Genomic DNA, 19,364 nt, shown 5'->3' with positions numbered 1-19,364 from the left:
GAGAGATTCAACATTTCAAAGGAAAAAAAGTAGTATATTTCATGGTCCAACTTCTAGGTACGTAAGTCAAAGTAAATTCATTCCTGATCCATGGTTCTCATAGAGGACAACAAGAAGCGCAAAAACAACAAAAAATGAAAAGAAGAAGAAGAAGAATTCAGCGGCTTGTCAATGTTTGAGCTGCTCCATCTGAATGTTCATAAGACACTAAAAGTGAGTTTTATTCTCACAAGTATACGGCTGAATGGTGAGTCCATACTGCTTTCAAGTGAGGGCTGCAAATAGGAGTTGGTTCCAAGTATCAGGGATTCCCGGTAGACACCAATGGGTGCAATCCATCCCCCTGTGCCCTCCAGAGCCGTAGACAGAAGGGTGGCCATCTATTCTGAGTTTTGACAAGCTATATATATCTAGCAAGTTAACCCGTTTCGAAAGTGGCTGCAAAACTTTCTCCAACACCACTTGTGGTTTACTGCGTACTCCTGGGTTTGTTAATGGCTGTCTCCATCTTTCACAGTCGAATGGTAGACCAGCAAACCTACGCAACAAGTCAAAAAAGGAAAAAAAATGGCGAGAAGGATCAATAACATATACTAGTTCAGAACCTGATATATACATATGTATATATGTGTGTGAGAGAGAGAGAGTGATACACACAGAGTAAATGTCATATAAAATGCGGAAAACAAAAATATTCATGAAAACCAATTCTATCATCAACTCACCTATCATGATCTGGTGAAACTCCTTGAAAGAAAATCTTTGTTCTCCTTGGATCTACTCGTGACTCGACCCAACTTGCCCATGTATTTAGAGCAATTTCATATGCATGCAAACGATCCATGTTTTGATACAAAACCTTGTTGTATTCAATAATATCCCAACTGCAAAGACAATAGATATGTAAATACATTACTAAAGAAATTTCTTTGAATGCTATTCATTGACACAAGAATATATATATATATATATATATATATAGGTTTTTCAAGGATCTATTTTTTTTGACAAAATTCTCAACTTTCTAAAAATAAATAATTGTTGAAGAACGTACGGTTGTTTCCTCCCAGTGTGAAGCCACCAATGCCAAGTGTCGAAGATGAGCATATCCATTTTTTCCCATGTTTTACTCGAAGAAGCCACGGAATTCAATTTCAGAACCCGCCGGTCATTCTCTCTAATTACGTCGACCAAAAGCGCGTTGCGCGAGTACATTATCGAAACACCATACGTCTGCACCATTTGATTAAACAGATACATAACTAATTAGTTGAGGATTTTACTCAATGAATATGGTCAAAGTTGGATGAGTTAGTTAAAAAAAAAAAAAATTTACATGCTCTTGCTCAAAACTAAGTTATCATTTGGATCGCCATTTTTTATAGAAAAATATATTGTAACGATTTGATAAATGTGAGATAAAAAAATTACTGTAAAAAATATGATCACGAAAAACGTAAATTTTTTTTCTACAGAAAACTTCAATTCAAACAGGAACTAATTCACCCTGTTGAATTTTCGACGTTGACTTGCTCTTGTTAACGTTTTTATCCAAGATATTATTCATTGTCAATAATCTTACCGGGAAAGTGAAATTGGAAAGAGTACCAATCCTCTTTAACTTGTAGGGAGCTTGTGGCACTGCTGAATGAAGCATGCATGTCAGAGATTGCCACTGGTTAAGGCTCAGCGAATCTCCTACAAACATTATACTTTTTCCCTTGAATCTTGACAAGAACTCTTTCCCATCGAACCTGCAATCAACAAAATCATTGAAGTTAAATATTAATAAGATCAGTTGCGTCTTATAATGGAAGGGATGTTAAAATTTTGATACGGAAACCTGTTTGGAAGTTGAGTTTTGTGGGAGTTTATCTAAAATTTTACTGAAGTTTTTAAAAAATTTTTTGAAATGTGTAGATTTTTAAATATTTTGAAATTTATAGTTTAAAAACTTTAAAATTTTTTTTGAAATTAAAAAACTTGTAACAGACAAATTTAACAAAAAACTTGGGTTTCAAACAAGGCTTTAATTTGTTTTTAATCACTGTACCTATGATGAAATAACAAGAATTATTTATACGTTATTTCGATTGTTGCTTAAAAAAATAAAGTTATTATTTACATGTAAAGCTAAAGGTGCATGTTCCTTGATATTTTCAACCAACGAAAGTCTGCACAAGCAGTAATCTTTCTAGCCAGGAAAAGTAGTAGCAACTCTCAACCTGACTTCTTAGACCCGTAAATGGAAACTCCAAGAGACCGCTATTTGTAATTTGAGGATGCTACTCGATTAATAGTCTTTCCTTGTGCTTCTATGTAGGAGGTTGAAATAGACTAGGAGAAAAAGGTTCTCATTGAATTCAACCTCCTACTTCCACACAAGTTATGGAACGTTAATTAATTTGCCAACGCAAAATCTATAGTACTATAGATTATTAATAATAAAAAAAGAGAGATTATTCATGAATCATGACTAGTAATATTCAACAAATTTGTTTTTGCAAGAATAAACTGCGAAAAAAACCAACAATAATTTGTGTGAAGCCATGGTTTTAGGGAGAAAGCTACGTGGTGTCCTCCAAGGTAACTCCCAACTAACTACCGGGAATCAAGAATCCGAAACTAACTGAATAATCAAACAGTAGCAAAAAAAAAATCTCCATTACTAAACAATCATTCTAGCTGGCACTACCAATTACTAGTTAATTATCTCCATGCAGCAAAAAAGCAACAGGACGTGGGAAAGTAAGTACTATTCTTCCCCCCCCCCCCCCCCTCCCTCTTTTTCTATCAAACTCTTATGTTTGTCATAGAGAAACTTCTAATCAAGAATATAACAAGATCCGCTCTACATCATGATGTATAAGGAATTCCTCGATATATAACCGGGAAGTAATTGTTTGGGTAACATGTTATTAACTATGACAAACCCTTGTCTATATATTAAAAAAAAAAACCATGGTGGAAGAAGAAAGCACGAGCACATAAGAAACTTATGGCGGTGGTATATATGACGAGCAACATAATTACCTTGATACGTTGCAATTTTTGGGCTGCCATCTATATTTGAGGTATTCGCTGTCAGTTCTGCCATTGTTTTGGCAATTGAACGCTTTCTCAATGAAGGGACACTGAGTATACTCATAACCAGGATATGAATCATCACGAATCCAACTCCCTTGGAAGATATCACAGCCCTCAGTTTCCTGTCGGCCAACTTTCCTCTTGGACTCTCCTTGTACTTTTACTGCATGATTGAATAACGATAGTAGAACCAGTGCACCGAGTGCAGCAGCATAAGCTGCAGGCTCTGTTTTCAAACTCGGACCGGACCGGCCGGTCGAACCGGTTGAACCGGGAACCGGCCAGGTAGCCGGTCCGAGTCACATTAGAAAACCGGAAATTTAAAACCCGGTCAAAGCCGGTCAAAAACCGGGTTTGACCGGGTTTGACCGGGAAAAAACCGGTTTTTCCGGTTCAACAGTATTTTTTTAAAAAAAAAATTCAAACTTTTTAATATTATGTTTTGACCCCCTAAATTGTTAAAACTTATTGATATACCTCAAATATTTGATACTTTATAAATATTGTCCTAAAATTTGATGTTATTTTTCAATTAAATTCATAATTTTAATTCTAAACTTGTTAATATTTATTAAATAATATAAATTGCTACTTGATTGTTCTAATTTCTTTGTATTTTCTTGTTAAATATATTTGAAACATCAAATATATATGAATATGCCTTTATTAATATCAATATATTATTAGATATTATATATATAACATTTTAATTTTAAAATAATTTTTATTTATGACGTCATCCGGTTCGACCCCTATCGACCCCCGGTCGAACCCATTGACCCCTGACCCCTGACCTCGGCCGAGTCGCTATCCGGTCCGGTTCTGAAAACATAGGCTGCAGGTACTGGTAGAGAAGAACTGCCCATGAATATTGCTAAAGAGTATAGAAGGAATGGAACTAATTAATTTTTGGCATGACTATGAAGATTAACATTGAGGTGCTTATATAAGGACTTGGGAGTTATCTAGTCTAAGATGGACTAGGAAATCTGAATAAAGTGGAATTGCTTAACGTCAAGGACCCGGACTGGACTGAAAAGAGTCCATCACTTGTTTGAATTATGAAGTGAGAAGGATTTGATCGTTTAGATAGGTTTCCAGCAGCATAAATATATATGAATACAAAATCAATAATGGTTTTGGAGCTTGGACCATTTTATTTCATCGAATACTACTTCTTTTAGTTTTGTGGACTAATTAGTGTATATGTTCAGTTTGGCTCCCGAATCCGAATTTCATCAACTTTCCAGATCCACTCTGGGCTTGCAATAATACAATTCTTCCAACAATTTAGGTGAGACAAACTAAGTACCGTATCAGAGGAGTTCTAGACCTTAAGAGGCAAAAATAACCATTTGAAGACTTCTCCCCCCCAATTGACAAGGCAAAATAACGATTTGAAGATTTCTCCCCCCATTTTTTTTTTTTTTTTTTTTTACCAAAGCACAACGACTTTTTGTTATAGATACTAACCCTGAATCCCGTGAGAACCCCAAAAGCCGGTATCTCTTGAGGTCTCACATTGGCATAGATTTCTCCCCCCATTGGCAAGGCAAAATAATCATTTGAAGACTTCTCCCCCCCCCAACCCCCCCCCCACCCCATTGGCAAGGCAAAATGATCATTTGAAGACTTCTCCCCCCATTGCCAAGGTAGAATAGACCATGATTTTCAAGGGATTCTAAGCAAATTAAAAAAGATATCATGTAATTTTTTTCATTAAACGAATTGACTTCTAACAGTAATGCTTTTTGGATTTTTTATGCTTTTTTAATGAGGAAGGCTAGTTTTCAGAAGCCACGTAACGGGGGAAAAGGGAAATTTGAACCTAAGGTTTTTAATTCTTAAATTTTCAACTTTAATCACTAGATATTTTGAATTTGCCTCTATGTATATATGGCAATTATTTTTGGATTTCACTTGTAACACTTCCTTAGCTTTTAATAAAAACAAGTTGTTGGGTATTTTTTTTGAAAATGATTCCTTAAGAAACCGCTAATCCAAACGAGACCAAGAATAGCTCAATAACTAAACCAGGACCCCTTGTTCTCATTCAGCTAATAGAGGCACTCACTAGGTGATTTTGAGGTTTGTGATTCAATGTTCAAACTCTCCCTTTAAATCTTTTTCTATTGTAAATTTTGAAATCTCCATTTAACTAAATAAAATGACTTGACCCAAACATCAAAACTGACTTAGAATTTTTTCTAGATGGGCTTTCACAAGTTCACTTGTAGCACAATGTATCAACAACTCGATGAAGGGTACCGGGCTATAGCGCCCAAACAGCCATTGGGTACAACTACAAGCGATGCATGCAAAATATTGCTGCCAGTTACCATCGGTGCACAGAAGTAGAATGATGCCCGGCAGCCGAAAAAAATGGCAAGGGTCCAGTCATGATTCAGACGTGAGCAACTTGGTTCTTGCTACAGTCCCACCTGATGGTCCAATTGACAGTAACTTGTGTGCGTTGGTCCAATTGCCACAATTGTGGTTCTTCAAAAAAAATCTAGACGGGTACGTGGTACATTCGTCTGGTTCGATGGTGGTTCTGTCTTCATCGATTTCCTATACGACTAGTTGGGTTTCTCCAAGAGAAGGGCAAATTATATATAACCCTCTCTAGTTTTGTATAATACTAGATAACCACCTTAAAGTTTTCAAATAGTTATGTAACCCCCTATGATTTTATATAAAGTGAAAAATGGACAGAATATATAATCAGTTAAGGCGATTACATGAGATGCGCTTCAAAAGTGCGTGTGATGAAATCATAATATCTATTTAACCCTCATATGGTTTGCATAAATATCTACTTTGTCTCTTTTTAGTTTTTGCATTTATACGCATAATTCCGTTGTGATATTATATAAGGTGAGTAAGTCATCGTTTGTTTCAGCATTTAAGTAAGGGTACTACTGCTTTTTCAATTAACAACGTTACATAGGCTATTTTCCGTCAAATTTCTACTTTACATGAAATCAAAGGGGGTGAAGTGGATATTTTAAAATATTAAGGGAGTTATGTGATAATAGATCAAATTATGGGGGGTTATTTGTAATTTGCCAGCAAGAGAATATAACATGTAGTACTTAATTGGCAGATTAGGACGACAATCTACTTAGTATTAATTACATAAGACTCTTTTTGATAATATATTTAGAAAAGCAATAAAAAAAAAGGAGGGACCACTTATATTAAGAAAAATAGAGCGATTTGTATTTTGCCACAATCTAGTAACATGAAATTGGTTTGTTATGTTTAACCAAAAAAAAAAAAAGAAAAGGAAAGAAATGGTTGACGAGGAAGACATAAGAAGAAAGGTATACAAAGACTTCTGCTAGTGCTTGCAGGGGCGTGATGCAAATGAAGATCAAAATGTGCTCATTTGGAAAATTAAGACCCAAGTAGGGTATATGAAGGGCTCACATATTCTCGTGATAAGCTACTTTTGACTATTTGAGAGACTGAGTTGGGACCAATGCTTGACTGGAAATGGTAGCTGAGTATAATACAGCTGTTGAAGAAACTCTTTCAACTTTCAAGATTGGCGGCGTGGACGACTTCATTCCTGTTAAGGTACTGCGACATATGGATAATAACATTTGCTTGGGAGAAAACTTTGGTAAATTTGGCTTTACGTTGTATGGGGGCAAGAATGGATCTAACTGGTTAAATCAGCATTCATTGCTTGCATAATTTTTTTTAGTTCGTCTGTTTCACAAATTTCTGCATGCTCCTAAATTAGTGTTTCAGAGGGTCTCCTTAATAGCACAATCAAAACAAACCATCCAATGCATCATGTTTATTAGTTTTTAGACATGGTGGTGTATCAGTTGATCTGTGTTACTTTTGATTATTCTGTCAATAGTGCAAATATTGGAATGATATTAGTATTCTTTTTTATCGAAACAAAAAAAAATCCTTTTCATATTGGCTTCATGAATGCCAATCATGTTATTTTTGTCAGAAACGGGAACTGAATCTGCAAACTGGAAGAAACAGGAACTGCGATGTTGAAATTAGAAATCTGGGAAAGAAGTAATTATTGCAAAGGGCCAATGCTCAGAAAAATATTCCAAAATCTTTGACAACTTTACATAATCACGTATCGGTTATATGAGATGCTGCAATGGAATAGCTTGTGGTATTCATAAATATTCTACATGAGTACGTATTGAACTGCTATTGAACCTATATATACACCCTTTTCAGCTGCCTGCGGGCTTCAGAAAGTTTTGGGATGTTGATCAGTAAAAGGCCCTCTCTGCATCAGAAATTCTAACATCTCAGCACATAGAGCATCAAGTAATTAAAGTTCGCACTGAATAACATATTCATTTCTAAATATTTCTAACTTCATGGTAATTGACTAGTTCATAGCATCTGTTTTTATCAGCTGAACTTTTGTTCTGACTCCATTTTAGACTCCTACCATGTGTTTCAGTAAGGTTTTAAATGCTTGTTTTATATAGCAAGTTTCTTTCTGGCCATGTATCCTAAATCTTCTATACCAACCCATGCTGCAAATCAAATTCCAGTCATAAGGAGTTAAGTAGAAGTTGATAAACAGTGCAGCTACAGATTGTTGTCTCCTTTAATTGATGCAGAACTGGACAAATAGCATAGGAAAGCAGAGGGAGGGGAGCAGATCATCATTTGTGAATTTCCCCAAAACATGCAGAAGTGAACCAAAGACAAAAAATCGATGATAAGAAGTATGACTTACACAAGTTCTGCTGATATATTTTCCTTGTTCACATTCTTCGGAAGAGGCCACACAATCTCATAAGGTCCTTGTGAAATCTCCCTCCTATGGTATGCAGATGTAGAGTCAATAGAACAGCTTGCCACCTTCCCCCAGTCAATGGAACGATAGCCAGTTACTCTCAAGCTGCCAGAAAATGAGAATTGCCCATTAGAAAAGCTTTCAATAGCATCTAAATCAATGGATTACCAGCAATGCCCAGATCAGAAAGAAGGCAGGCATACTTTCTTTTTTCATCAAACCATGAACTTTTAAATATAATTTATAAGCTCCAACCATCAGAGTGTGAAAAGATACTGCAGCTTTTATATGTTGGCAAAGATAGTGTCTTACTTTTGGTTGTTGACTTCCACCCTTATATTGCTGGCTCTTGCACCTGGAAGTTCTATTGTAACAACATAATTGCACCCAGATTCTGCAACGTCCATCTTTGGCATCCATTCGAATCCTGTGTGATTTAAGACAATTTTAACAATGGGATCCTGATTTATTCAATCCAAACTAAAACTTTTGGCAGAAAAAGTTCTAACAGAAGCTAAGCCCTGCACTGTCTTGAATAATAGTTAACATTTAGCAGCGATCCAACTAATTAGGCATTTTGTGGTGTAGGAGAGCCCTAAATGGAAGTCAGTTTTCACGGCTTGCCTCTCAATTGACAGTACAAGTGCCATATAGTCATAGACACACAGACTTCTTCTCTCATAACCACATCTTCAGTTGCTCTCTCATCTTGCATGTTTTGGCACTTACATGAAAGAACTGATCAATAGTGATGGAACTGAAAGAAGATGTGTCGACAGATTATAATCAAAATTTTCACATTTACCTTTTACTTTTGAAGCCTCTGTTCTTTCTTTTGCATGATAATCTACTGGGCTTGGCCTGGCAAAAGTAGGAGGGTCCGGCGCAGGTTGATGAAAGTTGCAAGCTTGCTGCAGCCATTGTAATTCTTCAACATTCTGCATGCTAGGTTCCGTTATGGAAGGCCTAGAGAACATGGGTGCTTCATAAGCATAGAGGTCCTTGTTTAAAGAACCACTAGATTTGGAACGTGGTGTGGATTCAGCATAATTTCCCTGCCCCGAGGGTCAAAATGTTAGGAACCAGAATCCATAAGCTGGAGATGGTAAAGACAGATAGAGGAATTCAAAGGAAAAAAAAAATTGAAAAACTAACATAAGTATGACAGATCTGTTCATTTGCAACCGGCCTCATGAAACATGGTTGAGAAGAGGAGGTCTGCCTGGCAAAATACATTTTGCTGTCACACCTCCGGATTACAGAGTTCAAACTATTACTGCACCCCTGAAGGCAGCAAATAAAGTAAAGTTGGTCAAAAAGTATCACTGCAGATAAGTATATGAACAGATAAATAAGCATCTGCAGAAACTGCAGAAGATGAATGGACAAGGAATAAAAACCAACCTACACAATTACAAGAATTTTAGTTTATTGATCAGTATCAACAGTTCATGTACTTGAGATAACAAAGACACCAAGAATTGCTGGTATCTGTAAATGACAATTATTCTGTTCCACTCATTACAAAATCAACAAACTTACAAGACTGAAAATTCTTTAGTAAATGAGTGATAGTAAATGAAGCTCCAACAATTGATGAATCAGATAATTGCTCGCACGGTGAACTATATGTGAGCAATAAGGATGAAGACTAGATGATAAGAGTTAGCTAAGTTTTCATCACATAAAATAGATAACTGTAGCCAAGAATACATATGTATTCTCCAGCAAAGGCCAGATTCTTCTACTTTTGTTCAAAAAGAAATTAATTTCATTAGGACGTCAAGAATTTCAAATAAATGTGTAGCTATGCTGATTATATTGAGTGCTTTGGCACATCAAAAAAATCATAGAACCAGCCACAAACAGCACAGGGACATTTAGATGAGGAGAGCTTTGCGGGGAAGCAGCTTGAAAAGACTTCTTCACCTATTCAAATGAACTGATAAAGGGAAACTGGCATTGAAACTTCTTTAAGTAAACAATGCACAGAATATTCCAATGCTCTGTCATGATTTATACTGATATTGAAAGTAAGCCACTAATGCCGCCATAAGAACAAGACTTCAGATTCCCTCGTATGGCTAGGTTCTTAGAGAATAAAACTGTCCCCCTTTTTCTCTTCCAGTTAAAGTAGATAATCTTCCTCCGACCACCATTAATCTGACAAGAACTTATGTGAAACTCGGCCAGGACTAATGGAACAAAGTAAAATGCAGTTAGCAGACAAGGGCACTACTTTATCATACCACTACGAAAAGCCTAGTTGGAGGACTGATCATTTGGGGGCGAAATCCAGGACAGTTTCTGACTCCTTTCATAAGCAGAATCCTTTTATTCTTGCATTAGTTAAACCACGCATTACCAATTCAAAGAGTGATCAAGAAAATTATTCTAGATTGATAAAAGGAAGAAAGCATCAATAAAGATTGAATCATTCTCTTCTCTCTCTCTCTTTTGGGATAGATTCAGCTAGAAGGAAAGCAGTATATAAAGCAACAACATGCCACAACTTGCAAGACTTGTAACTACTGAAAATTAACTAAGTAAACTAGCAATGCATGAGCACAAGAGTTACCGTAGGAAATAGATGTGTGGCAGCGGCAGATAAATCTTCAGGGGAACCAAAATGGCTTGCAATGATATTCACTCTTCTTCTTACAACCTGGTTCTCCATTCTTGTAGTTCCCTTAACTGCAGGGCACCCTTTTGCTAAAAATCTTGGGATAATGTAAAATTATTCTCTTGAAAGTAAATGAAATTTAAAGGGTTTGTTATTTGTTACTTGACTGTGGATGATGTGTTGATGATGATACCTGCAGATATTTTGAGGTGAGATGATGAACATTTTGAGAAAAATCTCCCTCCAAAAATATCAGAATTGAGATACTTTGTATCGTTGTCATTTTTTTTTTTTGGCAGCTTGTAGGTCTACAATTGGCGTTTCTTGATACACTGATGGGTGCTTTTGCATGTTGGACTCAGAAATTGGAAAACAAGATATATGGATTTAAAGTTATTTAGGAAAAAAATTTAAAAGTATTTTAGCATGTGTTTGAGCCAGAAAAAATAATTAGGAAAATAAAAAATTAATTAAAATTCGTTCATATGATAGAAACACAAAATTCTTTTGCCAAAAAAAAAAAAAAAAAAATCCCTATTCAAACAAATTGGTCCGCCCTTGTATTGGCAATAAAGAAATTTGCCACCAATGATTTAGAAGTATCCAAGCTTCAAACCCGGCATTCTTGGTACAAAACTTCAGTGGAAAATAACATCCAAATAACATATCTCCTACGTTGTAGGCAAATTATGAAGAAGAAACCAACAAATTTTCCAGAAAAGAAATTGAAAGAAAAGCTAGCAAAAACGACATTTCTTTCCCTTGGTTTCTCTTGGAACATTTATTAATTTACTACTCCATCAAAGGTCTTATTTCTGATTAAAAGTATGCTATGTATTCTCAATGGTTGTAAATCATTTGGAATTCTGGTCTACCGCTTGTTATGGAGCCGCAATCAACTCCAAGTCAGCTTGTACGATAGATTCCTTACGTCCTTCCTAAGACACCTACCTAGGAGGGTTCTCTATTACCCTTACCAGTTAAAGAGATACAAAAACAACATCATTCCAGCTAATAAAAGCAATTTGTGTGGAAAATTTATGTGGATTTTGACAAATTCACATCCTGTTGATCTATGCATACTTGAGATGCCAGCAATCATGGGGAGGCCAGTTCTATTTGGAGCAAGATTTAGACTTGGTTTACTAGCTAGAATTATATATATTCACGTGCCAAAATCTAACTTAATTGATAGAGATACTGATCATATAATCATTTGATTTTGGAAAACTCTTTTCAACCACAAGAAAAATGAAAAAGTAAATTAGTAGATTCTGTTCTTCAATAATGTTATCTAACCTTCAAGTGTCTGTAATTGGAGATACAGTCTGTCCCGTTAAGATGTATTTCAGGGGTTATATTTTTTGAAATATAAGATTAATTAGGGAAAGAAAATAAATATAAGGCAAGATTAAATAGGAAAAATATATAAGTGCAAAGGAGAATAATAATTGTTGGCATGTGTACATACATTATAGATTAGGTAAATCTTAGATATGTTAACGAGTGCCCTAAAAGCACTGTTTAGAAAAACCTTAAAAATAATGCACAATATTGAGCTGTATCACTGTGAATGATACCTTGATACATACTTACAAATTCCACTATAAGCTACAAAATAAGATCTGCAACAGCTAGACATTTAATAACCCTCCCTCCCCTTATTCGATTAGTAACCTTAGAAGCTTAATTAAGAGAGTGCACAATTCTTCCACTTTGCATGGTATGCAAAGAATTAGACAGTCCTCTCTTTTGTCCTGCAAGTTTTATTAGGCTTTACTTAGTAGGTCACCAGGTTGGACTAGGCATACCTCAGGAATGTTTCTTGATGGAGGTTAATCTTCCTTGCTCCTTAATAATCCCCTCGCCTCAAATATACTCTCTGTAAGATATATATATACAAATTTAGCTATTTGTGTATAAAACTTGGCTGATTTTATCCATCTTTAGAGACTGAAGAACTAACATTTACAGCTGTTAAGTATTGACCTTCTTGACCGATGGATGTCGACAGCAATTTTTTTTTTTTTCCAAGATACGAATTTGACTCATTCATACTCTTGTAGTCAGGGTTGATGATTTCTGATATCTGGTCATAGCAATTTTGGTTGGGTGGGGGCCTTGCAATTATCTTTATACATCCATGAAAAGGAAAGCCATATAAACACTTCTAGTTCAAGGCCAACTTGTGCAATTTAGATTTAAGCATTCATGTTTCATAAAACGTTAAATTAAGATGATGGCCAACTATAGCAAAGATGCAAATACTTGGTTAATTTTCAAATATACAGTCATGTTTGACAAAGCAAAAATTGAAGATGGCCACCAAGAATTTTTTGCTCTAACATGTCCATGGAAAAGCAAAACTGTGAAAAAAGAAGCCCTTGAGGCTTCCACTAATCCAAGGCCAGTGCATAAATTAAACTTCCCTCATTCATGTTTAACAAACTTTAGGAATGATAAAAATGAACTCTAGATATCCAACTCCAAGCATAGGAAAGATTTTTTAAGTTCCTAATCTAAAGGCAATATGACATGCGTTACTCTTAAGACAATCATGTTTAATAAATCTTGAAGATGATCAACAAGATTTTGTTAGTCTGAACATTCAAGAGAAGGAAAAGCATCTAAAGAAAAGCTATGAAGTTTCTGGTTTAAGGCCGATTTGCATGGTTTAGATTCAAAAGTTAGAGACGGTCAACGGCAAGTCAGAATAGGTAAGATGGGATCATCATAAGTTAATGCCAAATTTGACCACAGAAGCAAATGTTTGATAGCCAGTTCAACTAAAATCCAGGATGACCAACCAAATTTTTCTTTCAAGCCAAGGAAAATTTAGAATAGGTTTTCTCACACAGTGTGAGTAGGTGCAGCCACTATTAAACCTTTAAAATCACCCCCCACCCCCTGAATTTGCAAACAAAATTTTACTTTCTTAATAGGCGGATCCTTTAAGATGACTAAAATCCAGGTTAGATTAATTCCAAGAAAGTTTTTTGGAAGGCGATCTAATGTTGTTTTTTTGTGCTTGATCTTCAACTGATGATGACATTCCAAAAAGATTATCAAATAAATGATGGAGTAACACAGTTTGACTACAAAATGCATTGAAAGATTGGGTCTAGATATGCCTCCAAATCCCCATATATATGGCAAATAGACAGTGCCAGCAGATTTGCCCTTCATAAAAATAGCCCCAAATACAGGCTACTTGTATTGTTCTGTTTCCAGAAATGCTGGAATTTTGGGGTGCAGAGATTGAGGAATAGTTCAAATTAATAAAGAAAAATAGAAAGCCAAATGGCATCGCCAGCCACAAAGTCTAAATAGCAACTCTCATTAGCATCTCCGCTTGGAAACAGCAAAGACAAAAACGTCTCCTTTTCCCTTCTCTGCTGGCGCTTGGAGCAGTCGAGTCCTCCAGGACAATTCCACGACCGTGTCTTGATTCATCACTGCATTTCTCCAATCACAAAAAACCCAAAAAAAAAAAAAAAAAAAAAAAAAAAATATATATATATATATATATATATATATATATATATACACATTACATTAAGTAAAAAAACCATCTTTGAAAGTTCAAATGAAAATTCAAAAGTTCCTGTAGCCAGCAGTTTTCTTTTCAACACAATCATCCCGGAAGATAACAAAATTTTCAAAGTCAAGTCCACAGCTTCTCCACCACCTCCTCCACTCTATATATTCTCGATATGTCGAGGTGAACTTTGACTATTCCGCTCGGTCTTTTTTTTCTCCTAACTATACGCTTCCCCTTTCCCAAGTTTTATTTGGTCAATTTTGGTTTCCTTTGTTTCTTTTTCTTCCTTCCAAAGTCCGTATCTGTTGCTGCAAGTTTTGATTTTCAGCTTGATTTTGGTGCTCAATTTTGGCTTGGGATTGAGAATTTTTTATTGGGTTTTATCATTTTTGCTCTCTGAGTTGAACCTTTTTGTGGTTGGGTGAATTCATTTTTGTGGTTGGGTGAATTCATTGTGATTTTGGTCAGCTTCTTGGTTTCAGATTTTGGGGTCTTTTTTAACCTGAGAATTCGCTGAATTGGGAATAATTGGGTTACTGGGTTTTGGTAGGAAGAGTGGTTCTTGGTTGATTTAGTTCGTCTGCATTGATTTTCATTTGCTTTTTGTGTCGTTAAAGGGCAGGCCTTGAGTAGATAGAATTTTGGTGGAATTGGGATTCATTTGTTTTGTTCTGTCTTCTTTGGGAAAAAGAAATCAACTTTTGACATGGGTTTATGAGGAACTCAATTGCTTGATCAATTTCACTGGATTACGTTCTTTAACTTTGATGGCTGAGTCTGTAGAAGTTTTTTGAACAGCAGAAGTATAAGATCGACTTAGCTTAGATAGATAGATAGATAGAGTTAAACTTGAGCTGAACTGGATTGAAGTTGTTCGCAATGATGGATGGATCTAATGGTGGATCAACTGCATCAGCACCTTTTTTAACTAAGACGTATGAGATGGTTGAAGACCCCATGACAAATTCAATTGTTTCTTGGAGTCACTCTGGTCTGAGCTTCATTGTGTGGAATCCACCAGAGTTTGCTCGAGATTTGCTGCCGAAGTATTTCAAGCACAACAACTTTTCCAGTTTTATCAGACAACTCAATACATATGTAAGCTTTTTATCGCGAACTTCAGTTCCAATTGTGATGCCTTCCAGTTTGTTTAATTTTGGATCCATTCATTCTCTTTTGTTGCTTTGCTTGCTAGTGTGCCTATTGCTTTTCTATTTGTTTGACATTGATCTCTATTTATTGGCATTTTTTAGGGTTTTAGGAAGAGTGATCCTGATCAGTGGGAGTTTTTAAATGAGGATTTTATAAGAGGGCAGAGGCATCTTCTAAGGAACATCTATCGTCGCAAGCCAATACACAGCCATTCTGTGCAAGGGAATTCTGCAGTGCCCCTAGGTAACGCAGAACGACAGTCATTTCAGGAGGAGATTGAGAGGCTGAAAGGGGAGAAGAATTTGCTCCAGTCAGAGCTAGAGAGGCATAAACAGGAGAGTAGAGAATTTGAAACTGAAGTTAATTCATTGGCAGAACGCTTGAGAAATATAGATAATAGGCAGAGGCAATTGATGGCATGTCTGGCTCAACTCCTTCAAAAACCTGGATTTGCTTCTGGTCTTATGCAACAGTCAGAAAATCATAATAAAAGGAGACGATTGTTGATATCAAATTACTTATATGATGAAGCTAATATTGGTCAGAGCCCAGTTGTAAGTTTCCAACCAGAGAACCCAAATTTATGTCTTCCAGTGCTAAACGCAGAGCTAATTGAGAAGCTGGATGCATCTGTAAATTTTTGGGAGACATTCCTATATGGAATGTGTAGTTCCTCGGCTGAAGAAATGTATGGCTTCGCTTGTCTCCCGCACCCTCCTCCTCTTACTATAACTGGACCACTTGCATCATCTGGAGACTCTGATGTGAATGTCCAGCCATGCTCATCTAATTCTCTTCGATCATCACCATCTGGCGAATTTCATTCATCTCCTGAGTTGGTTGTGTCTTCTAATCATGTTGATAGTCCGGCAACCTCATCTCCTTGTCTTGACATGGATTCAAGATCTAAATCATCGGGAATTGACGTGAATACAAGCCCTGCTACCATCATGGAAATTGAAACATCGAAGGACCGAGTGGGCATTGTGTCTGCATCTGCACCAGCTGGGACTAATGATGTATTTTGGCAACAATTTTTAACTGAGACTCCCGGTTCCTCTGACACACAGGAGGTTCAGTCTGAGAGAAGAGAGATTGCTGCCAGATCAAGTGATAGTAGGTTGGCAGATCATCACAGAACTTGGTGGAACAAGAATAATGTAGAAAACTTAACAGAACAGATGGGCCACCTCACTCCAGCTGAAAAAACATGAAGCGCACCAATTTGCTCCAAGATAACGCAGTTCTCTGGCTGGGTTTCTAACAAACTGACAATGAGGTAACGGGCATTGGGATCAGACTTGATAAATAGCATTCCCCTTTTCAGGATGTGGTAGTGGTACATATTAGGTACACGTGGTTTTGGTCTTTCATTTTCTTGTGTATACTTGCATTCAGAGTTTTGGTCCTGTATGATATGAGGGCAAGTGTTTTGCTTCTTAAATTTCTCCTTGATGTACTTTTGCTTATCTTCCTGCTTTCTTTTGATGTTTTTCACGGTCTTCCACTCCTAATGAAGGGGCTGCGTATTGTCTGTAATCTCTTAGAATGAATAAATTTTGAGCTAGTTTTTATGCTTCCACCTTGCCACTTTCTTTCAGTGAATTCGTTTAATTGTTAGTGGGAGTTTAAGATAAAAACTCATTTTCTCCTCTCAGACGTACAGTGGGAAGTTGCATGTGATGTTTTCTGGTGTTTGCAACTTGGAATATATTATGAGAAACTCAGTTGCTACAAGTACCACATATTTAACTTTGCACCTGTATTTGCTCAATCACGCATCTGCTACATGGATTCTTTCTCTCTCTTTCTTTCTATCTTTCTTCCCCCCCCCCCCCCCCTCTCTCTCTTTGGGGGAAGGGGGAAGGTTTCCTTATTGCTATCAGAGCCACTGATATAATTTTTTAATGATTTTTTAAATTTGTCTTTACATTTCCTTTGCCATAATGTTTGACATCCTTTCTAATTCATTATAGGGCCTGGTATCCTCATCTGGGACAATGTTTTGGTTCTAAGTTACTCACTTTAGATGATAGGTATTGTAGAACTCAGGATGAACCTATTTTGGCTAGGTGAATAGATAGATTTCATAGCTAAGATTGTTTCCTATAGCAGTGTTGTAGAGGCACACTATAGTCAGTTGCTGCAGACTTAAATGAATTTGGAGTCCATGCAGATTCAAATGAATTGGGAGTTTCCATGAGTGGAAAAGAATGCTGGATGAGCCTGCCGCCAAACATGGATCAAAACTATCATAGATGAATAAACTTCTGTGGTTGATTGAGTAGGATTACGGTAAAGGTGGGGAATGATTAATTAATTTGACAAAGATACATTGTTGTTTTATTGGGTGGACTATAGAATAAATCAATGCCTGACCAGTATGAAATTTGACAGAGCTTTACCATAAGTCAAGGCCCTCAGGTTTACGTTGCTCATTTAGCTGGTAAGCAAAGCAAACTGGCCAAGTTCATGGGTGGTAAGTTGTGCAACATCATATAAAAGAGACAAAATAAGAACTTGATATCCTCTTATCTTTCGATGGAGAGTAACACATTGGCCTTGGAGTACGTGACTTCCTATTTATGTGGTTTTTTGAATAGGTTTATTGAACTAAAGTCAACTTTAGATGAGATGGTGAAGCCAGTGAAACGAAGAAAAAGTTAAAAGTGGACATCTATGAGCTTCTCCAATTTTCATGTTTAATGAAAACAATCGTGCCCTTGACGAGGAACACCCTGAGCATGAACACTTAAAATATCCTTATCTTCTTGTTTATACCAGTATGGTTGAGTTATCCTGTTATGTTGGTTGTTTCATGCTTAGCTCTTTACAGTTAATTCTTTGACAGTATCATATCAAGGGGTAGTTGGGCGGGCCAGGGTTGGTACTGCTTCTGGTTCTTTGCTGCCACAGGTTGTCCCATTAGAGGACCAGTATGTGACTCTCAAGCGTTAATGCATCAGCCAATTATAGATCCTATAACATGTTATTCTTCTGACTATATTGAACACTTCCACGTATCTGTTCTTCTGATGGATTTATAAGGTGCCTTGAGCATTCTTTAACATGACAATGTGGTATACCCCGCAAACCTTCATGGACATGACTCTCTGTACGTTGTTAGCTGAAGGAAGGGCCTATAGACTCCAAAACAAAAGGAACAGAACGGGATTTCCAAGGATGTTTGTTCTATGTTGTTTGGTTTCTGAAAATGGTCTGGCCTGTGAAGTTAGTGTTGTTGTCCTTCTAGAACTGTTTTTCCTCATAGTGCATTTGATGAACTGAAAACCTGTGTCATAAACTATCTGTTCTCAAATATATTGGCCGCCCATCAGTTCATCCCCTAACAACACAGACAAGGCAATCCTAGGAAGCCATTGGTGATGAATTGAGCTATAGCAATGCAGTGTCTTTGGTGGTCTGGTACCATTAACTGCACATTGGGGTTGCTACTTCAATACTGTACTATGTACTATTCAGGTTGGTCAATGACTATAGCAAAGCCTGCCATTTTTAGAAAGATACCAGATTTCATGTTTGCCACCTGAGATATGATGATGGTCAGAGAAGAAGTTTTGTGGTCCTTAATATACTGCTAAGGAAAGTAGATGACAAAGGTGTGTTGGGGAAACCACCAAAATTGGTGGGTTTCACCAATCATCTTTAGATTGATGATAGGCCAAAATGGTGATAACAGTGGCATCCACCAAACATCTAGCTCTTTTATAGGCTCAAGAATGATTGGCTTGAAGCTAGTTTCTTTTAACGTGTACTTCTGTAACAGGACAAAAGTTGCCTGCCAAAGCTTCCGACTCAGAAACAAGAAGAAAAAAAAGGACCAAATGCCTTGTTTGATAAGCAAATTTTTGGTCAAGTTTGTTTGCTACAATTATTTTAACACATCTCAAAAAATTTTTAAACTATACATTTCAAAATATCTAAAAATTTAAACATTGTAAAAAAAAATTTTCTACAACTTTTACAGTAAGTTATAGTAAAATTTTAGATAAATATCTAAAAAATTCACTTGGCAAACGGGAATGTGGATCATAACTAGAAAGACAAGGGAAAATATTGTAAAAAAAAAAAAAAGATTTTTCTTTTGTGACTAAGCATTGTATGCAATAAATAAATTTCTGCCGTAGAAAGAGAGAGAGATGCATTAT

At 36.4% G+C, this 19,364-nt stretch overlaps 3 protein-coding genes across 4 annotated transcripts; 1 reads left to right on the top strand and 2 right to left on the bottom strand.

The window, feature by feature from the left end:
* Positions 1–264: 264 nt before the first annotated feature.
* LOC113689544 (protein trichome birefringence-like 43) lies at positions 265–4,632 on the bottom strand. The gene is made up of 6 exons (XM_072050127.1): positions 4,527–4,632; positions 3,034–3,250; positions 1,583–1,754; positions 1,055–1,233; positions 726–884; positions 265–538 (listed from the first exon to the last, which is right to left on the bottom strand). Exons 1-6 carry the CDS (start codon positions 4,630–4,632, stop codon positions 265–267), a joined length of 1,107 nt encoding a protein of 368 aa, XP_071906228.1.
* Positions 4,633–7,106: 2,474 nt separating this feature from the next.
* On the bottom strand, positions 7,107–10,658 carry LOC113690101 (uncharacterized). Of its 2 annotated transcripts, none has more exons than XM_027207919.2 (6): positions 10,458–10,658; positions 9,035–9,163; positions 8,685–8,934; positions 8,192–8,306; positions 7,820–7,984; positions 7,107–7,357 (listed from the first exon to the last, which is right to left on the bottom strand). In XM_027207919.2, the coding sequence occupies exons 1-6, from the start codon at positions 10,554–10,556 to the stop codon at positions 7,285–7,287; spliced, it is 831 nt and encodes a 276-aa protein (XP_027063720.1). In that variant the 5' UTR covers positions 10,557–10,658; the 3' UTR covers positions 7,107–7,284. The 2 variants fall into 2 exon arrangements, with proteins under 2 accessions (XP_027063720.1, XP_027063721.1); XM_027207920.2 differs by lacking the exon at positions 10,458–10,658 and adding an exon at positions 10,129–10,239.
* Positions 10,659–14,682: 4,024 nt separating this feature from the next.
* On the top strand, positions 14,683–16,654 carry LOC113688836 (heat stress transcription factor A-4c). The gene is made up of 2 exons (XM_027206643.2): positions 14,683–15,141; positions 15,297–16,654. Exons 1-2 carry the CDS (start codon positions 14,923–14,925, stop codon positions 16,407–16,409), a joined length of 1,332 nt encoding a protein of 443 aa, XP_027062444.1. The 5' UTR covers positions 14,683–14,922; the 3' UTR covers positions 16,410–16,654.
* The last annotated feature ends 2,710 nt before the right edge of the window (positions 16,655–19,364 follow it).

This window comes from Coffea arabica, chromosome 5c, assembly GCF_036785885.1.
Source record: "Coffea arabica cultivar ET-39 chromosome 5c, Coffea Arabica ET-39 HiFi, whole genome shotgun sequence".
Lineage (NCBI taxonomy): Eukaryota > Viridiplantae > Streptophyta > Magnoliopsida > Gentianales > Rubiaceae > Coffea > Coffea arabica.
Note: the sequence above shows the minus strand (reverse complement) of the source record. Positions and strands in the feature narration are given on the sequence as shown.